Consider the following 19,175-nt stretch of genomic DNA (forward strand, 5'->3'; position numbering starts at 1 on the left):
CAGCAATCACTCTCTTATCCACTTAATCATGTCCATCTCCTATTTGTTCTAATTTGCATAATAGAGTTCCATGCAGTATTCTGTCAAATGCCTTTGCAAAATCCAGCAAAATCATCGTGTGGCCATTTCCTTTATCCAACTCAGCTGTTACTGTTTTTATTTTGAACTTCAACTCTTTATCTTATATTAAAATATGCTGTCTCATTAACATAAGTAACATCCTTGACAAGAAATAGAACTAGCTCTCTCCAGTGAATTTTGCTAATTACAACATTTTAAAAATACTGATTCATTTGTCAGACTTGTTTTCATCATGAACAAGACTGAAATATTAAATGTTATGGTTTGTTGTCCTAACTGCATTTTTTTCATATAATTCACTGATTTCAAAAATAAATGATACATAAATGTGATTTATTAGATAGGAAAAAAACAAAACATATCTATCTTGCTTTACTGCATTAAGTTGAATTTTGTAGTCGATCCTATTACATTGAAATGAACAAAATAAAGAGAAAACACTGAACTTACTGGTAGGTGCACAAGCACATTCAGATCAAATGCTATTTCTGCAACTGGGTTCAACTATACAGAAAAGAAACACAGAATGTTATAATACACTCATTATGCTTCAATTTTTATTATATTATTATTCAAGACCTCCATGCAGTCACAAGACTCATCATGAGAGGCCTATCCTATACCAAAGATCATACCACTCCTTAAACTCCTTTATTGTTCATGTTCTCACTACTTATCAGGCAATGTATTCCATGGTCCTCTTTGAAAAAAAAAAAAGAACAAAAGCTTCTCCTAACAGTCTTGCTCACTACTTCTTCCAGGGGGTGACTTTCTTTGTCCCTTCTTTGTTCTAACATATGAAAGAACACCCAAGTGTCAACTTTGTAACCTCTCAACTGTTTAAATGTCAAAATCGTCACCTCTCTTTCTTCTACTTACCAAACTTTACAATCCATGCCCTCAGCCTATCCTCATAACTAACATTTTACAGTTCTGATATAATTTTCATTATCTTCCTCTACACCTTTCCAAGTTAATTTATCCCATTCAAATTCCAGGTGACCAAACCTCAGCAATTTGGTGTAAATTGCTGAGGTTTGGTCACCTGGAATGACAAACAATATTAAACAGGAACTGAGGGTGAAAAAGAGATTATGGAAGAGATATAAGGAGAGGGGTGGAGAGCAGATGCATGAAGAATACAAGACTCAGGCCAGGAGAGTGACTAGTATGGTGAGGAAGGCAAAACTGGAATATGAGAAGAGATTGGAACTAAGATCCAAAGAAAATCCTAGGGAATTTTTTTGCCATGTGGCCAGTAGGAGGAGAAATGATTGTGGTAGAATGACATTGTGGGATAAAAATTGGAATAGAGTGACTGATGCAGAGGACATAGTGGAATTGTTCAATGAACACTTTATTGATGTATTTCATCCTGGAGGAGTAAATTTTAATACTAGAGGGATAGGGCAGGTTCGACTCTATCACTCTAATATTTAGGTAGGTTTAGAGGTGCAGGAGGAGAGTGTGTTGAAAATATTGAGTACCCTGAATGTCAGTAAAGCTGTTGGACTGGATGATATTTCACCACAGGTTTTGAGAGAATGTGCTAAAGAACTGACAGCTCCTTTAACTTGGCTTTTCAATGAAACTCTGGCTATGGGCAAGGTACCCAAGGAATAGAAGGAAGGAAGGAAGGAAAGATAGTACAATTGTATAAGGGCAGTAGCAGACTGCATGTGTGTAACTATAGCCCAGTTTGTGTGTCATCAGTAGTTGTTAAGGAGAAATTAGTGAAGGACCATATATAGCATTGGGCAGCTGAGGGCAATGTAATCTGTGAGAGTCAACATGAATTTGTTAAGGGGCGTTCTTGTTTTAGTAATATGCTAGCCTTTTATAATAAAGTTACAAGAGCAGTAGATGAGGAAAAAGCATATACTGCCATTTTCTTGGATTTAGCGAAGGCATTTGACAGGGTGCCACATGATTAGCTGATATTTAAGTTGCAGCACATGGGGGTTTGGATGTCAGGTTGGTCAACTGGATTCAAGATTGGCTGTCCGATAGGTATTAGAAAGTTGTGTATGGTGGGACAGTTTCAAGGAGGCAGAAGGTTACAAGTGGGGTCCCACAGGGCTCAGTACTGGGACCTGTATTGTTTAACCTTTATATCAATGACATTGTCAGTGGATTGCAGGGGGATATTCAGTTGATTGCAGATGATGTGAAGCTGGGAAGGGTTATTAGTAATAATGCAGATGTGGTAGTCCTGCAAGAGGATTTGCATAAGCAAGACAGATGGGCAAATGAATGGGGTATCAGTTTAATGCAGCAAAATGAAAATTCTTGAGGTTTGGGACACATCGATGGGAGGTTGCATAATCTATTATAGGAGCTGTACTGGAAGAAGTCGGGGAGACAAGAGATCTGGAGGTGATGATTGATAGAAAACTGAAATTCAGGGAATATATGGCAAAGGTGGTGAAGGTAACCCAGAGGACTGCTGCAATACTGAGAAGGATGCTTATCATTCCATTGTATAAGACCCTGATCAGACCACACTTAAACTATTGTTCTCAAATTTGGTCCCCCAGATTTGAAGGGGATAAATTAAAACGGTGGAAAGGGTACAAAAGCAGATAACAAAGATGGTTTCAGGACTGTACAATGTTAGTTATGAGGATCAGCTGAGGGAATGTGGACTGCAGAGTTTGGTAGTTAGAAGAAGGAGAGGTGATATGATTAAGACTTTTAAACTGTTGAGAGGTGATTACAGGAGAGTTCTTTAGCTTGGTTGAACAGCAGGAAGGAATGATGACAAGGGGCCATCCCTGGAAGTTACGAAAGTAAGCTGTGAGCAAGAGGGTGAGGAGTGGTTTCTTTGCATGGAGGGTGGTTGAACCGTGGAATGCATTGCCTGATAGAGTGGTGAGAACGAGAACAGTCAATGAGTTTAAGGAGTGGTATGATAGACTTTGTATTTCCTAGGAGAGACCTCCCGTGATGAGTCTTGATAGACTGTGTTTCCTAGGAAGGACTTCCCATGATGAGTCTTTTGACTCCATGGAGGCCTGAATAATAATCAGAGTTTGATCAGAGCTTTATACAATGGAACAATGACACCTTCTATACAATGGAACCATGACTCTTTTGGTCAACATCCTTCTCAGTATTTCAGCAGTCCTCAGTTACCTTCACTACCTTTGCAATATGTTCTCTAATCTTCAAATTTCTATCAATAAATATCCTCTGCATCTAGTACTGTTCCACCAACAGCGTATGCAGCCGCCCATGGACGAATCACAAACTTCTAGATCTTACATTTAGTAAAATTACACTGACATCTCCATGTATTAGCCCATCTGTCTAGCTTATTCAAATCCTCCTGAAGAGCTACCATATTAACACTATTACTAATAACTCTTCTCAACTACTTCTCGTAGAAAGACTTATAAGTTACATGGTTGGCACTTCCAGACCACAGGTTATAGGTATTAGTGAAACATGGCTGACTATAGATGATATAACTAGTGGGATTGAATGTGATGGGTATAGTGTGTTCAGGAATGACAGAGAGAATAAAATGGGGGGGGAGGAGTATTGTTGATGATAGCTGATGAGCTCCAGCCAAGGAGAATAGAAGTTGAATTGCAGGATAGAGAAAAGAGCACTTTTGAGGCCATTTGGTATGAGATTGTGGCTAGCAGAACTAAATATACAATTGGGTGCTGCTATAGACCAGGTGATGGAAAAGATGATGGTGACAGTATGCACAAGCAAACAGAAGAAATGGGTGGAAGGAGGGTGATTATTATGGGAGATTTCAACTATGGTCGCATGGATTGGAGTGAGGAGAGGACAAACGGGAGGAAGGAATTGGATTTTATGCGGTTATTAAGGGATAACTATCTGCGACAGCATGTAATGGAAAATACTAGGGGTCAGAGAGTGCTTGACCTAGTAATTACATCTGAGGATTTGGCTGTAACAAATATGACCACATTGCCACCAATCGGTGAGAGTGATCATAGGGTCTTGACTTGGGAGGTGGCTAAAGGTGTAGAATTTTCAATTAAGACAGGGTACATATGGAATTATCGGGCTGGAAAGTATGACAAGCTTAGGAGTTTGATTGGTTCAGTGCCATGGCATGTACAACTGCAAGGACTAGAAGTTGATAGTGCATGGGAGGTAGTTAAGAAGTGCTTGCATGAAGCAATAGCTGACTGTATACCTAGAGTCCGAATAATAAATCAAGTAGGGGTTAAATGGATGAATAACACCATTAAGCTTGAGTTGCAAAAAAAGAAACAACTATGGAGGGAATTTAAGGAGACGAGCGACCGGCAGGCACATGAACGGTATAAAGCGCAGGCCAGAAGGGTGACGAGTGTGGTAAGAAAAGCAAAAAAGGATTACGAAAGAACATTGGCCATGCAGGCTAAAGAGAATCCTAAACAGTTTTTTAGATATGTAGCAAGTAAAAGGAAAAATGTACATGGTAGATTGATTTTAAAGAATGCCGATGGTAGGGAGGTAACTGAATCAGTTGAGATAGTTGAGTTACTGAGCGAGCACTTTGCAAAAGTATATCATCCAGGTGGTGACATTGCAGAAATGAATAAACCAGTAGATTATACGGGAATTGTGGTTAATGAAGTGGAGGTGAGTAGTCTATTGCATAACCTCAATGTCAATACATCTGTGGGATTGGATGGTATACCAGCTCGTGTTGTACGAGAAGCAGCTAAAGAATTGTCAGTACCCTTGACCATTTTGTTTAATTTGAGTCTCGGGTCTGGGTTAGTCCCGAGCGGGTGGAAAGAGGGGAAAATAGTTCCACTGCATAAAGGTGGTTCCAAGACTGCTGTTGTAAATTACCGACCGATTAGCATATCAGGAATCATTGTCAAGGTCTTAGAGAAAATAGTCAAGAGGAAAATACAAGATTGGATAGAAGACAATGGGATACTGTATCGGGGACAGCATGGTTTTGTGAAGGGTAGGTCATGCCTCAGTAACTTGCTCACGTATTATAACACAGTGACGGCTGAACTGGATAAGGGTAATGGGTTTACAGTGATTCTACTGGACCTTGTCAAGGCCTTTGACAGGATTCCACATGGAATTCTAATCAGTAAATTGCAGCATATGGGAATGGACATAGGGTTGGTGAGATGGATAGGAGGGTGGTTGACGGAGAGATATCAGAGAGTGGTTTACTCGGGAGTAGAGTCCACAAGACGGCCTGTGACTAGTGGTGTGCCACAAGGATCTGTTCTTGGACCACTGCTGTTTAATTTGTTCATAAATGATATAGGAAATGATCTGAGAGGAACAGTTCATTTGTTTGCGGATGATGCGAAGTTGGGTAGGGCAATAGTGAATGCAGATGACGTCAAAATTTTGCAGGATGATTTGGATAGATTGGAGGTCTGGGCTAAGGAGAATGGATGTCAGTTTAATGTGGCAAAATGTAAGGTTATGCATTTTGGGGTGAAAAGATTGGCGGCAGTTTACTGCATTGGTGGAACCCTGCTCCAGGAAATTGATGAGGCACGAGATTTAGGAGTGTTGGTAGATAAGGAATTGAAATTTAGGGGACACATTGCAAAAGTGACCAAAACAGCTCATCAAATCACTTGGTTGCTGAAGAACACGTTGACAAGCAGAGACAAGCAGGTTATTGTTCCTCTCTATCGAGCCTTGATAAGACCCCATCTCGACTACTGTGCTCAGATTTGGTCACCTAGGTTTCTTCTTGATGGGGAGGAGGTGGAGAGGATCCAGAGGCGAGTGACCAAGATGATAGCAGGTCTGTGGAATGAACTGTATGAGAACAGGTTGAGGATTTGTGGGTTGCAAAAATTGGTTGATAGGCGGAGGAGGGGAGATATGATTGAGACATTCAAATTACTGAAGGGTTTCTATAAAATTAATTCAGAAGATATTTTTGAGAACAGGGCTGGTTGTGGGAGGACTAGGGGACATCCATGGAAACTGGGCAAAAGTGTGGTTAGTAAAGGTGTTAGAGCTGGGTTCTTTACTTTTAGAGTAGTGAATGAGTGGAATGCGCTCCCTGAGTCTGTGGTGGATGCTGTGATGGTGAATGAGTTTAAGGCGAGGTATGATAGATACTGTATGAATGTCAAATAGTTGTGATGAATATGATTTGGGGCCTCCCTCGATGAGTCAAATGACTCCCTGGAGTTGCCCGTAATAATAGTAATAAGTTGGTTGCACACGATTACTAAATAACTTAAGGAATTCACAACGTATACTGGAATATAAATTAAAATAAACTTTAATATATACTTTCTATATTTCGGCAACGTCATGTTGCCATCTTCATGGGAACATAAGATTAAGACACGTGCACGCAGGCACTAACAACTGCAAATGAGGTCGAAGAGAGAAAACTACTGTTTTTCCCAAAGTCCTGATGGTGCCTCCTAGCAGGCTATATTAGGTATTCTTGGCCGTTGGGCTGAAGTTCTCATGATGTACGTCTCCCAAATTTGGGGCAGTCTCATGCATCCAAATTTGTTGAGGTTTGGTATGTTTCTTAGGGATGACGCCGATTCTATGAATAGTCATTCAAATTTAAACTTGCTGCGGGGTATTATTGTGGCTTTCTTCCACCGTATTCTGTGGAGTGTATTCAGAACATGGTTTGCAAGTCCAGAGTGGCTGCACTGGTTGAACTGGATGTAGTCGTTGTGTTCCAAAATTCTGATATTCGCTGTCCTCCCTGTTTGGCCAAAGTAGGACAGCTTACAACTGCAAGGGACCTGTTATACACCAGGTAGGTCTAGGAAAAGTGGTTGGTCTTTAGTGGAGCGGATAAGGGATACCAATTTTCTATATGGTCTGTAAGAAGAGGTCAGGTCATATTTTTTAGGATTTTGGTAATTTTTTCCAAGGTACCCCGGATGTAGGGAATGGTGATGGATTTAGAGCAGTGATTTTCAACTTTTCCATAATACGGCACACCTAGACTCTTCTTCTTCTTCTTCTGCAGCTTCTCCCACTTAAGTGGGAGTCACTGTTGATGATGAGTCTCCTTCACATCCTCCTGTCTTGGGCTGTCACCACATCCAAGTTCTTCATCCTCAAGTCCTCTTCTACCAGCTCCCTCCATCTCTTCTTTGACCCCCCACGCTACCTCCTTCCTTGCAAATCCATCTACATGACCCTTCTTCCCACATATTCGTCCTCCCTCCTCATCACATGACCAAACCATCTCAACCATACCTCCTGTATCTTTGCTCCTAGGTTCGTAACTTTCACTGTTCCTCTCACAGTCATTTCTCAGACGATCCTTTCTGGTCACACCGCACATTCACCTATGCATTCTCATCTCTGCTACTTCCATCCTGCTGATGTTATTTTTCCTCAGGGCCACAGTTTCTATAGCATATGTCATAGCTGGCCTCACTACTGTCCTATAAATTTTGCCTTTCAGATTGATCGGCACCCTCTTATCGCATAACACTCCAGCCATCTCCCTCCAGTTCCTCCAACCCGCTTGTATCTTGCATCCCACTTCCTTCTCAGCTCCTCCATCTTCTTCCACAGTTGAACCTAAATATCTAAAGTCCCTCACCTTCCTGATGACATTTCCTTCCAGCTCCAGATCTGTCTCCTGGCCGCCGCCCACTGTGCAACACATATACTCAGTCACATACCTCTCTTCCAGTACTTTTCTCCATCTTTCCAGTTTAGTTCCCACTTCTTCTCTTGAATCTGCACACAGCAAGATGTCATTGGCATACAACATTGTCCAAGGTGCATCTTCTCTCACCTCCTCCGTCACCACCTCCATCACAATGTTAAACAGAAACAGACTTAATGCTGACCCTTGATGCAAGCCAACTGTTACTTGAAAACTTTCTGTCTGTCCCAGACAGGTCCAAACACTTGTCTTCACATTTCTGTACATCTCCCACACCAACCTGACACATTTCTCCGGAACCTTCTCCCTCAGACACCTCCAGACTTCTTGCCTTGGCACTCTATCGTATGCTTTCTCCAGATCAATAAATGCCAGATGTAGCTCCCGTTGTTTCTCTTGAAACTTTTCCATCATCTGCCGTAACCCAAAGATTGTTGTTGATTTACCAGGCATGAAGCCAAATTGTTCCTTTGCAATCTCCACCTCCTTCCTCAATCTTCCATCAAGAACCCTTTCTAGGAATTTCATTGTGTGGGACATCTAGACTAATTATTAAAATTCTGCGGCACACTAAAAATATATTCTTTTAATTTTTTTGATAATCTGGCAAAAAATAGGCATAATTTTGATTGATTTACATACACGAGAAGAGGGAAGACCAGACAATAATAAATAAATGCGCAAATTACGACATTATTTCTATTTCTTTCAATTAATTTATTTTCATAAATCTTGCGGTACACCTGAAGACCTCTCGCGGCACACCGGTTGAAAATCGCTGATTTAGAGTAATCTTTATTATGAAGGGGGGGGTAGGGGGTTGTGGTTTACTGGTTTTAGTATTTTTGGGGGTTGTAGCCATTGGTTGAGAAAGTGTTAAGGATGTGATTTAGTTCAGTAGTTAGGGCATTGTCATTCGAACAGATTAGTTTAGCCCTGTTGTATAGAGTCTTAATAACTCCATATTGTTGTTGGGGGGGGGGGGGGATTGTTGGTGAATGTACCTGCCTGTATGGGTGAGTTTTCTATAAACTGAGAAAACCAAAGTTCCATCAGGCTGGCGGGTGACTAGTGTGTCTAGGAAAGGGAGGTTGTTGTTTTCCTCTTTTTCCAGGGTGAACTTGATTCTGGGGGTGTTGGTTGTTTAAGTGTGTTAAGTAGGAGAGGAGTGTATCAGAGCCATGTGGCCAAATAGCGAACACATCATCAACGTAGTGAAGCCATATGGTAGATTTTTGTGAGGCAGAGTTAAGGCTTTCTCTTCAAAAGTCTCCATAAAGAAGTTGGCCAAGGGTGGGGAGAGTGGTGAGCCCATAGCTGTCCCTCTATCTGTGTGTAGAATTTTCCCTGCCAAACGAAATAGCCTGAGTTCATTGTGAACTGAAATAGGGCTGAGATATTGGGAGGAAATTTGGCTTGGATGAGCTGTAAGGTTTCCTTGAGTGGGACATTTGTGAATAAGGAGGAGACGTCAAAACTGACCATTATGTCAGTATGTTGGAGTGTAAGGTTTTCTACACTGGCTTTGAAGTGGGCTGAGTTTTTTATGTGTGATGGTGTGTTGCCAGTATAGTGTGTGCGAGTGCTTTGGCTAAATGTTTGGCTAATTTTCATGAAGAGGAATCAATGCCATCCACTATGGGACTTAATGGCACATTTTGTTTATGTATTTTTGGGAGCCCATATATACGGGGGGGGGGGGGGTCTAGAATTAAAAGGTTTTAGTTTGTTTGCATTTGATTGAATTTGGTATTCAAAGTCTAGAAAAAGTGTTGTTGAATGAAGTTAGACTGGATGTGCGAAATCAGGGAAATTAGAGCTTTTAAAGGGGAAGTTGTTTAGCAGGTACAAAGATACCATTTGGGCAGGTGAGTGTAACAATGTGAAAAAAAAAATACTTAAGTTAGTACTGCTGGTAACAAACCAGGATGGGATAATTAGTATAAAAAGTAATGTCAACAGTGGGCTAGGATGTGAAGGTTATTTTCATACAGGATGACAGAAAAGAATGGAAGAAAGGTATTGCTAATGAACTGCAACCAAACAGAGTAGGCGCACAGTTGCAGGCCAGTGAAAACAGTGTACATATGAGGCCGTCTGGTGTGAGACAAAGGCAAGGAGGACACAATATACAGTTGCTTGCTGCTACAAACCAGGGGATGTGAAGTTTGATGTGGATAGTATGCATCAGCAAATAAGCTCAATGAGTGGAGGGTAAACAATTATTACGGAGCACTTCGGCTATAGAACATAGACTGGAAGTAGGAAAGGACACATGGAAGGAAGGAAATGGAATTTATGCAGTCACTACAGAATAATTACCTGAGGCAGCATGCAATGGAACATACTAGGGGTTTGGGAATGCTGGATCTAGTAATTACATCAGAAAATTTATCTATAACCAACATGACAACATTGCCACCAACTGGTGAGAGTGATCACATGGTATCGACCTGAAAGGTGGCTAAATGTGAGAAAATTTCAATTAAGAGAGGATATATGTGGAATTACAGGGCTGGTAAATATGGCAACCTTAGGAAGATTGCTTGGAGTAGTGCCATGGCATGAGAATCTGCAAGATCTGGTTGTTGATAATGCATGGGAATTTGTAAAGGAGTGTTCGAGGGAAGTGATAGCAGACTACATATCTTGAGTCAGGAAGATAAATCAAGTGGAAGTTAAATGTATGAATGCCATCATTAAGCAAGGGCTACAGGAAAAGAAAAATTTGTAAAGGGAATTCAAGGAGAATGGTAATCTGTAGGCACATGAGCAGTATAAAGCACAGGCCAGAAGGGTAACCAGGATAGTAAGAAAGGCAAAAATCAGAGTATGAGAGGAAATTAGCAGTACAGGCCAAAGGTAATCCCAAAGAGTTCTTTTGGTATGTTGCAACTAAAAGAAAGAATGTTTATGGCAGAATAATTTTAATGAATGCCGATGATAGAGAGGTAACTGAATCAGATGAAATCATTGAATTACTAAGTGAACAATTTGCAAGAGTATGTCATCCAGGTGGATGATATCAAAGTTATGAGAGGGGGCAAGGACTTATATGGAAACTGAGATAAATGAACTGGAATTGCATAGAGTATTATAGAACCTTGATGTGAATACAGCTATGGGATTAGATTATATACCAGCTCAAGTTTTACGTGAAGGTGCTAGGGAATTGGCAGCACCTTTTACCATACTGCCTAATTTAAGTCTCAGCTCTGGTTGGTCCCAAGGAGATGGAAAGAGGGAAAATAGTTCCATTGCATAAAGGATGCTCCAAGAATGAGGTAGTAAATTACTGACTGATCAGAATCTCAGGAATTGTGATCAAAGTGTTGGAGAAGTTATTTAAGACTTGCTCAGTGACAGATGAGTTGGTGAAAATACTCAACAAATTCCAGCACATGCGAATGGATATAAAGTTGGTGAAGTGGATAAGTGGGTGGTTGATGGTGTGATACCAGACAGTAGTTTATTCAGGAGTGGAGTACAAATTAAATAGTTGTACTACTATTTAATTTGTATATGAACAACATAGGAAATTATCTGAGATTAACTATTTGGTTGTTTGCAACTGATGCAAAATTAAGTAGAGCAATAGCCAATAAATATGTTAAAATTTTGCAGGATGATTTAAATAGACTGGCAGTATGGACAAAGTACAGATGTCAGTTTAATGTGGCAAAGTGTAAGGTAATCCATTTTGGGGTGAAAAGATTACCAGCTATGTACCATATTGATGGGATTGTACTTCAGAAAATTGGTGAAACTAGGGAACTGGGGATGCTATTGGATAGGAATATGAAGTTTAGAGGATTGCAAAAGTGGCTAAAACAATTTGTTGGATTACTTGGTTACTTAAGAATACCCTGAAAAGTAGAGATCAGCAGGTGCTTTATAGCACCTTGATAAGACACCAACTTGACTACATGCACAGATCTGGTCACCAGGGTTTCTTGGGCAGGAAGGAGGTAGAGAGGATCCTGAGGCAAGTGACTAAAATGGTGCCAGATCTATGGAATGCACTGAATGAGGACAGATTGAGGATAATGGACTACAGAAGTTGGGTGACAAGTGGAAAAGCGGTGATATGCTTTTTTCCATGTCAAAGAAAACTGAAATAAGATGTTCTTGCTTCAGAAATGTATCTCTTATACAAGTTTCTATATGAAACCAAATGGTCTAAAGTCGAGCGATGTCTACGGACACCACACTGTGTATTGGAGAGAAGATCACTGCTTTCTAAATACCAGAGAAGTCTGGCATTAACCATTTTCTCTAGTGTCTTACAAAGACATCTACTCAGAGAAATAGGTCGGTAATTATTTACTGCATTGGATCCTTTCCTGGTTTAGGAATAGCAATGACAATTGACTTATGCCAAGAATCTGAAACTCTTCCACTGCAAGTATTCTGTTGTATATTAACAGAAGGAGATCCATAGAAGATGTTTTATCATTTCATAATGGATATCATCAGGCCCTACTGCACTAGGGCAGACTGTAGAAGAGCTCTTTTTAGTTACTCCTTAACAAATGGTTGAAGAACATGGGTAGAAAAATTTAGCCTTTCTCTTGCTGCTCTTTCAGTATTAAAAATTCAGGAGGATATGAAGCTGTTGCTGAGATTCTGGCAAAATGTTCTCCTAAAGTGGCTGCAATAGCTTTGGAATCAGCAATAACAATTCCATTATGGTCTAAGGTAGACAAACTGTGTTCTATATCTACTTTTCATTTTCCGGATCTTATCTAATACAGCTTTTGGTCTGATCATTTGATTAATTGATGTAGTAAATTGGATCCATGACTGTTTTTGACTCTGATGTCTCATATAACGTACTCTGCCCAAGCACACTTAAAAGCTATTAAGTTTAATGTGGTCGGGTATCTATTAAATATACCCCATCCTCTGTGTTGATCTTTTTAGGCTATCTGGCATTCTGGGTTCCACCAAGGCTTTGGACAGAGGGGAAACCGAGATGATGTTTTCGGGATGGGAGGCTGTTGCTGGCTGGACAATGCATTTTTGTTATGTACTTTACCACTTCATCGATAGGCGTTTGATTAACGGTATTAGCATGAAATTTTACGAGATGAGGTGTTTCGGTCAGCTTGGTCCATTTTCCATGTGGGTGAACATGGTTCCTGTGAAGACATTGTGCAAAGAACAGGAAAGTTATCGCTTCCATATATATGTTCTCTTCAATGTCCCACGTAAGCAGTGGAAGAATGAAAGGCGAGCAGATTGCAAGATCAATTGCAGAATATGAGTAGTAGGCATAATGAAGAAAGTATTGAGTCTATTATTCAAAAGGGAGAGATCATTATTATCAACGTATCAAGATTCAACCTCGTCTATTAATGTTGGCACTGCCCCCACAGAGTATTGTAACCATGTTCACCCATATGGAAAATGGACCAAGCTGACCGAAACACCCTCATCTTGTAAAATTTCATGCTAATACTGTTAATCAAACACCTATCGATGAAGTGGTAAAGTACACTTCGGGTCCAAGAAGTTGCAAGATAAGATTATGAAAATCAATTTCATTTAACTCAGCATTCAATGGTAAATAAATTGAACAGACTGTAATAAGAAATCTCACAGAGAGGTGAATCATTGCTGCCAGAGCAGTATTAAGTTGGACATGATGAATGAAATATGACTGCCCACTGGGATAGCTACTCCTCCATGAGCAGGACCACCTCCAGTTCTGTCCTTGAAACAGAAAGGTTTGTGTTTATTATTAGGGGCGACTCCAAGGAGTCCTTAGACTCATCGAGGGAGGCCCCAAACATCATGTCCATCACAACTATTCGACATTCACACAGTATCTATCATTCTTTGCCTTTAACTCATTCACTGTCATAGCACCCACAACAGACTCTGGCAGCTTATTCCACTTTCACCACTCTAAAAGTAAAAACACAGCTCTAATACCCTAACTAACCACACTCTTGCCCAGCTTCCATGGATGTCCAATAGTCCTCTCACCACCAGTCCTGTTCTCAAAAATATCCTCTGAATTAATCCTATAGAAACCCTACAGCAATTTGAATGTCTCAATCATATCTCCCCTTTTCTGCCTATCAACCAATTTCTGCAACCCACAAATCTTCAACCTGTTCTCATAAGGTTCATTCCATACACCTGCTATTATCTTGATAACTCGCCTCTGGATCCTCTCAACCTCCTCCCCATCAAGAAGAAACCTAGGTGACCAGATCTGGGCACAGTAATCAAGATGGGTTCTTATCAATGCTCGATACAGAGGAACAATAACTTGCATATCTCTGCTCGTCAAAGTATTCTTCAGCATCCAAGTGATTTGATGAGCTGATTTAGCCACTTTTGTGATGTGCCCCCTAAACTTCAACTCCCTATCCACCAACATTCTCAAGTGCCTGGCCTCATCAATCTCCTGGAGTAGTTCCACCAATGTGATATACTGCTGCTAATCTTTTCACCCCAAAATGCATAACCTTACATTTTTCCACATTAAATTGACATCCATTCTCCTTAGCCAGGCCGCCAATCTTACCAAATCATCCTGCAAAATTTTGACATCTTCCGCATTCACTGTTGCCCTACCTAACTTAGCATCATCAGAGAACAAATGAACCGTTTCTCTTTGCTTCTAAATTCTTAGCAGTACACTTCTGCTACGTAAACTGAACGTACATATATTCGAATCACTTATCTGTTCGCAGTTTTTGCTTCCTTGAAATTCAGGTTATTTTTTTTTTTAATTCCTTATTAGGTTACTTTTAAGTCAAATTAATTCTTGCTCTTCTTCGTATCATGGATTTTGAACCAATTCATTTTTTCCGGGCTCACCGATGCCATCGCTTTCTTTGTCTACCATTCTTTTTTTTTTTTCATTTATTTTATATCCATATAGTATTTTTGGCAATCTACTATTCTCCATTCGATTTATACATTCTAATAATTTCTGTTTATATTTAAATATATAGAACTTAATTGATTTTATATTCAGAGATTGAAAATTTTCTTCATTTGTTTTATGGTCTCACTTGGTATATCCAGCTCATTTTCTGAGAAATTTCATTTGCGTTCTTTGAATCTGAATCACACTATATCATGTTCTATCTAAGCCAAGTTTATTACATGGAAGTGAAACATAGACCATACAAAAGAAGAATGAAAAAAAACTTGGCTTAGATAGAACATGATATAGTGTGATTCTGATGTGTTTTTATCTCAAGGATGGCTTATAAAATATATTAATGAATATTATTATTATTATTCAGGCCTCCATGGAGTCAAAAGACTCATCGTGGGCGGTCCTTCCTAAGAAACACAAAGTCTATCAAGACTCATCGAGGGGAGGTTCCCCCCCACCTAAGAAACACAAAGTCTATCATACTACTTCTTAAACTCATTGACCATTCTCGCTCACACCACTCCATCAGGCAATGCATTCCATGGTTCAACCACCCTCCACGCACCACTCCTCACCCTCTTGCTCACAGTTTCCTTTTGTAACTTCAAGGGATGGTCTCTTGTCATCACTCCTTCCCACTGTTCAACCAAGCAAAAGAACTCCCCAGTGTCAACCCTGTAACCACCTCTCAACAGTTTACAAGTCTCAATCATATCACCTCTCCTTCTACCCACCAAACTCTGCAGTCCACATTCCCTCAGCCGATCCTCAAAACTATCATTGTACAGTCCTGAAACCATCTTTGTCATCCATATTTGTATCCTTTCCACAGTTAATTTATCCCCTTCAAATCCTGGGGACCAAATCTGAGAACAATAGTCCAATTGTGGTCTGATTAGGGTCTTATACAACGGAATGATAACTGCAGGTCAGCGTCCTTTTCATTATTGCAGCAATCCTCTGTGTTATCTTCACCACCTTTGCAATATGTCACCTAAATTTCAGGTTTCTATCAATCATCAACCCCTAGATCTCTTGTCTCCCCTACTTCCTCCAGTATAACGCCTCCCATAGAGTATGCAGTGTCCCATCGATGTTTCTCAAGCCTCAAGACCTTACATTTTGCTGCATTAAACCGAAACCCCCGTTAATTTTCCCATCTATTTAGCTTATTCAAATCCTCTTGCAGGGCTGCTGCAACTGCACTATTACTAATAATCCTTCCCAGCTTCGCATCATCCACAAACAACTGAATATCCCATTGCAATCCACTGACAATGTCATTGATATAAAGTTACACAATATAGGTCCCAGTACTGAGCCCTGTAGGATCCCACTTGTAACCCTCTGCTTCCTTGAAACTGCCCCACCATACACAACTCTTTGATACCTATCAAGCAGCCAATCTTGAATCCAGTTGACCAATCTGACATCCACACCCATGTGCAGCAACTTAAATATCAGCTTATCATGTGGCACCCCATCATATGCCTTCGCTGTCTAAGAAAATGGCAGTATATGCCTTTCCTTCATCTAATGCTCTTGTAACTTTATCATAAAAGGCTAGAATATTGCTAAAACAAGAGCACCCCCTTCACAAATCCATGTTGACTCTCACAGATAACATTACCCTCATCTGCCCAATGCTATATACGGTCCTTCACTACTCTCTCCAAGATTTTACTAACTACTGATGACACACAATCTGGCCTATAATTAGACACTTCCAGTCTGCTGCCGCTCTTTGCAATGGCACTATCTTACCTTCCTTCCATTCCATGGACACCTTTCCCGCAGTCAGACTTTCATTGAAAAGCCAGGTCAAAGGCACTGTCACTTCCCCAGCACATTCTTTCAAAACTCTTGGTAAAATACTATCCAGTCCCACAGCTTTACTGACATTCAGAGTTCTCAGTATTTGGAACATGTTCTCCTCCTGCACCTCTAAACCTCGAACATGCCTAATCCATCTAGCATTAAAATTGACTCCTCCAGAATGAAATACTCCAAAAAAGTGTTCATTGAACAATTCCATTATGACCTCTGCATCAGTCACTCTATTCCCATTTTTATCCCACAATATCATTCTTCCACATTTCTCCTCCTACTGGCCACATATCTAAAAAATTCCCTAGGATTTTCTTTGAATCTTAGAGCCAATCTCCTCTCATATTCCAGTTTTGTCTTCCTTACCATACTAGTCACTCTTCTGGCCTGTGTCTTATACTCTTCATGCATCTTCTCTTCACCTGTCTCCTTATATCTCTTCCATAGCCTCTTTTCTGCATGCAATACCAGTTTAATATTGTTTGTCATCCACTTTACTCCAAATTGTATCCTCTTGTTCACTCGTGGTATACAACTTACCATTGCTGCTAACAAATATTCTTTCATAATTTCCCATGCACTAATGATATCCCGGCCTTCCAATTCCTCCCTCCATGAAACTTCCCCAAGTTGACGTCTTAGACTATTATAATTACCTGCCTTATAATTCCACATACATTCCCATCTCTTTGATACTCCTGTATGTCTATTCGTTTTCCAAGTCCAACCATATGGTCACTCTCTCCAACTGGTGGGAGAGATGTCATCTCAGTTATTATCAACTCTTCTGATGCTATAACAAAATCCAAAACTCTTGAACTCTTGTTCCCTCTATTACATGTTGCCTAAGACATTTGTCTCTAGAAATTCCATTCCCTTATTGCTACATGCATCTTTCTCTCCCCAATTTATACTGCTGTAGTTAAAATCTCCCATAACAATCTTGCACTTGCCAAACCGAACTGTTTAAACATTTCCTGGTTCCCACCCTCTGTGCTCCTGGGACTGTAGCAACACTCCACTAAATATCCTGTCTTGCCCACCTCTACCTCACACCAATATGCCGTTTACTTTAACAAAATGTCCATTTTTTTATCTTCATTTGCATCCCAGGTATCTGCAAGTATTTTCTTGCTCTAATATTTTCTTATCTCACTATTTTAGTTATTATTATTTGGTTTTTGCCTTTGAAAGCCATTATTTTTGTCTTTACTTGTATATTCCCATATTATACTGTTCTGAAATTTCATTTAATGATCATACAGAAAACTCTGTAGATCATCTTCTGATGTAGCTAATACAATTTGATTCTTTGTAGTCATTGCCCTCTATATACAAGTACCTGAAATATATTCACGTGAATATATTTCCCACGCAAAACTTTGTGCTGCTTACTTGGGAAAAGGATTAAAACCAAGTATAAAATTTCTTGGTATCTTTAAAGTATAATAAACCCATGGTAAAAAAACTTTCAACATCTTTCTCTCATCCAGAGATTTTTTATAAATAAGTTCAAGTACCTTTTGTCTACTTATATATGCAATATATATGACTTCTGCATTATTTCAACCATGGTATCTCCAGAAGATTGGCAACTCTCAATGGGTACCTTTATCTATTCAACACCAAAATCCATTGGCAAACAGAAACAAAATATCTTGGGGTAACACTGGACAAGAGATTAACTTTCAACCCACGCATCAAAGCCTTATGCACGAAAGCATCTAAAACCATCACACAACTTTACCCTCTAATAAACAGAAAAAGCAAGTTAAATACAAAAATCAAAGTACTCCTCTACCTGCTGACAATCCGCCCAATAGTAACATACGCATCGCCAGCTTGGAGTCACACATCCAACACCAACATCCTCAAGCTACAGAGAGTGCAAATCAGATGTTTGCACATGATCCTACAAGCACCATGGTTTGTAAGAACCATCCAACTGCATAGAGACACAAACACCCCTTACGTCTACTCCTTCCTACAAACTACAGCGGCAAAATTCTTCTCAACAATCTCTACACATCCCAACGATCTAGTGAAACATGCAGCAAGCTACGGCGAAACTGACCTCTTCAAACACAAGAGGTCAAAAGCCATCCTAAAAAAAAATAGCAACCCCGAGTAATCTCCATGCTCCCCCCAGGGCGAGCTTACAGCTCATAAATCTTTCCTTCAATTCGTCCTCCCCTATCAGACAACGGGGAATAAAAAAGCATCTTGCTTCACCCTTCTGGCCAGTGATATTATGTTATGTTGTGTAACCTTGGTATCTCTCCTGGGTCTGGCTTCCACTGATGTGCTTTTGTGCAGAAGTGGTCCCTTTCCTTGAGGTATGAGAGGTTCTGCTTGGGGTAGGTTTTTGCCTGTCTCTGAGTGGGGCCACCTGAGATTATGGCTCTGTCTGGTGGTGGGGTGAGCATGCCACTGGGCAGAGCCAACGCTGAGTAGTAGTTCTTGGTGACAGGGTGAGCCTGTCACAGAGTGGAACAATGCTGAGTTGCACGATCCTTCGGTCACTCGTCAGGAGTGGTCTGGGGGATTGCCTAATTTTTAGAGCAGTCTTTACTTAAATACACCTCAATAAAGGTCGAAACTGGATGGTAGCTTGATTCCAGGGGAGCAGAATTTTTGCTCTCTTAAGGTTTTCGCATTGGGGGAGCTTTGAGCATCCACGGATTTGGATCCATTGGGGTGGCCTGTATTAGGGCTTCCTTGGCTGATGCTTTCCCCTGGAATATGAGC

General features: G+C 40.3%; 1 protein-coding gene across 2 annotated transcripts in view; it reads right to left on the reverse strand.

Annotated features, from left to right (window-relative positions):
- The window catches only part of LOC150106497 (uncharacterized), a 553,742-nt gene that overhangs the window by 237,958 nt on the left and 296,609 nt on the right, over positions 1–19,175 (reverse strand). Inside the window, exon 9 of one of the 2 annotated variants that reach the window (XM_090393158.1) lies at positions 532–585. The exons of the other annotated variant lie outside the window; for it this stretch is intronic. Coding sequence (XP_090249284.1) covers positions 532–585 — 54 coding nt within the window. The remainder of the gene's footprint in view (positions 1–531; positions 586–19,175) is intronic. 2 annotated transcript variants of the gene reach the window in all.

The sequence above is a fragment of the Typopeltis vanoorti genome, chromosome 5 (genome assembly GCF_054136105.1).
Source record: "Typopeltis vanoorti isolate ZY-2024b chromosome 5, IOZ_Tvanoo_1.0, whole genome shotgun sequence".
NCBI classification, from domain to species: Eukaryota; Metazoa; Arthropoda; class Arachnida; order Uropygi; family Thelyphonidae; genus Typopeltis; species Typopeltis vanoorti.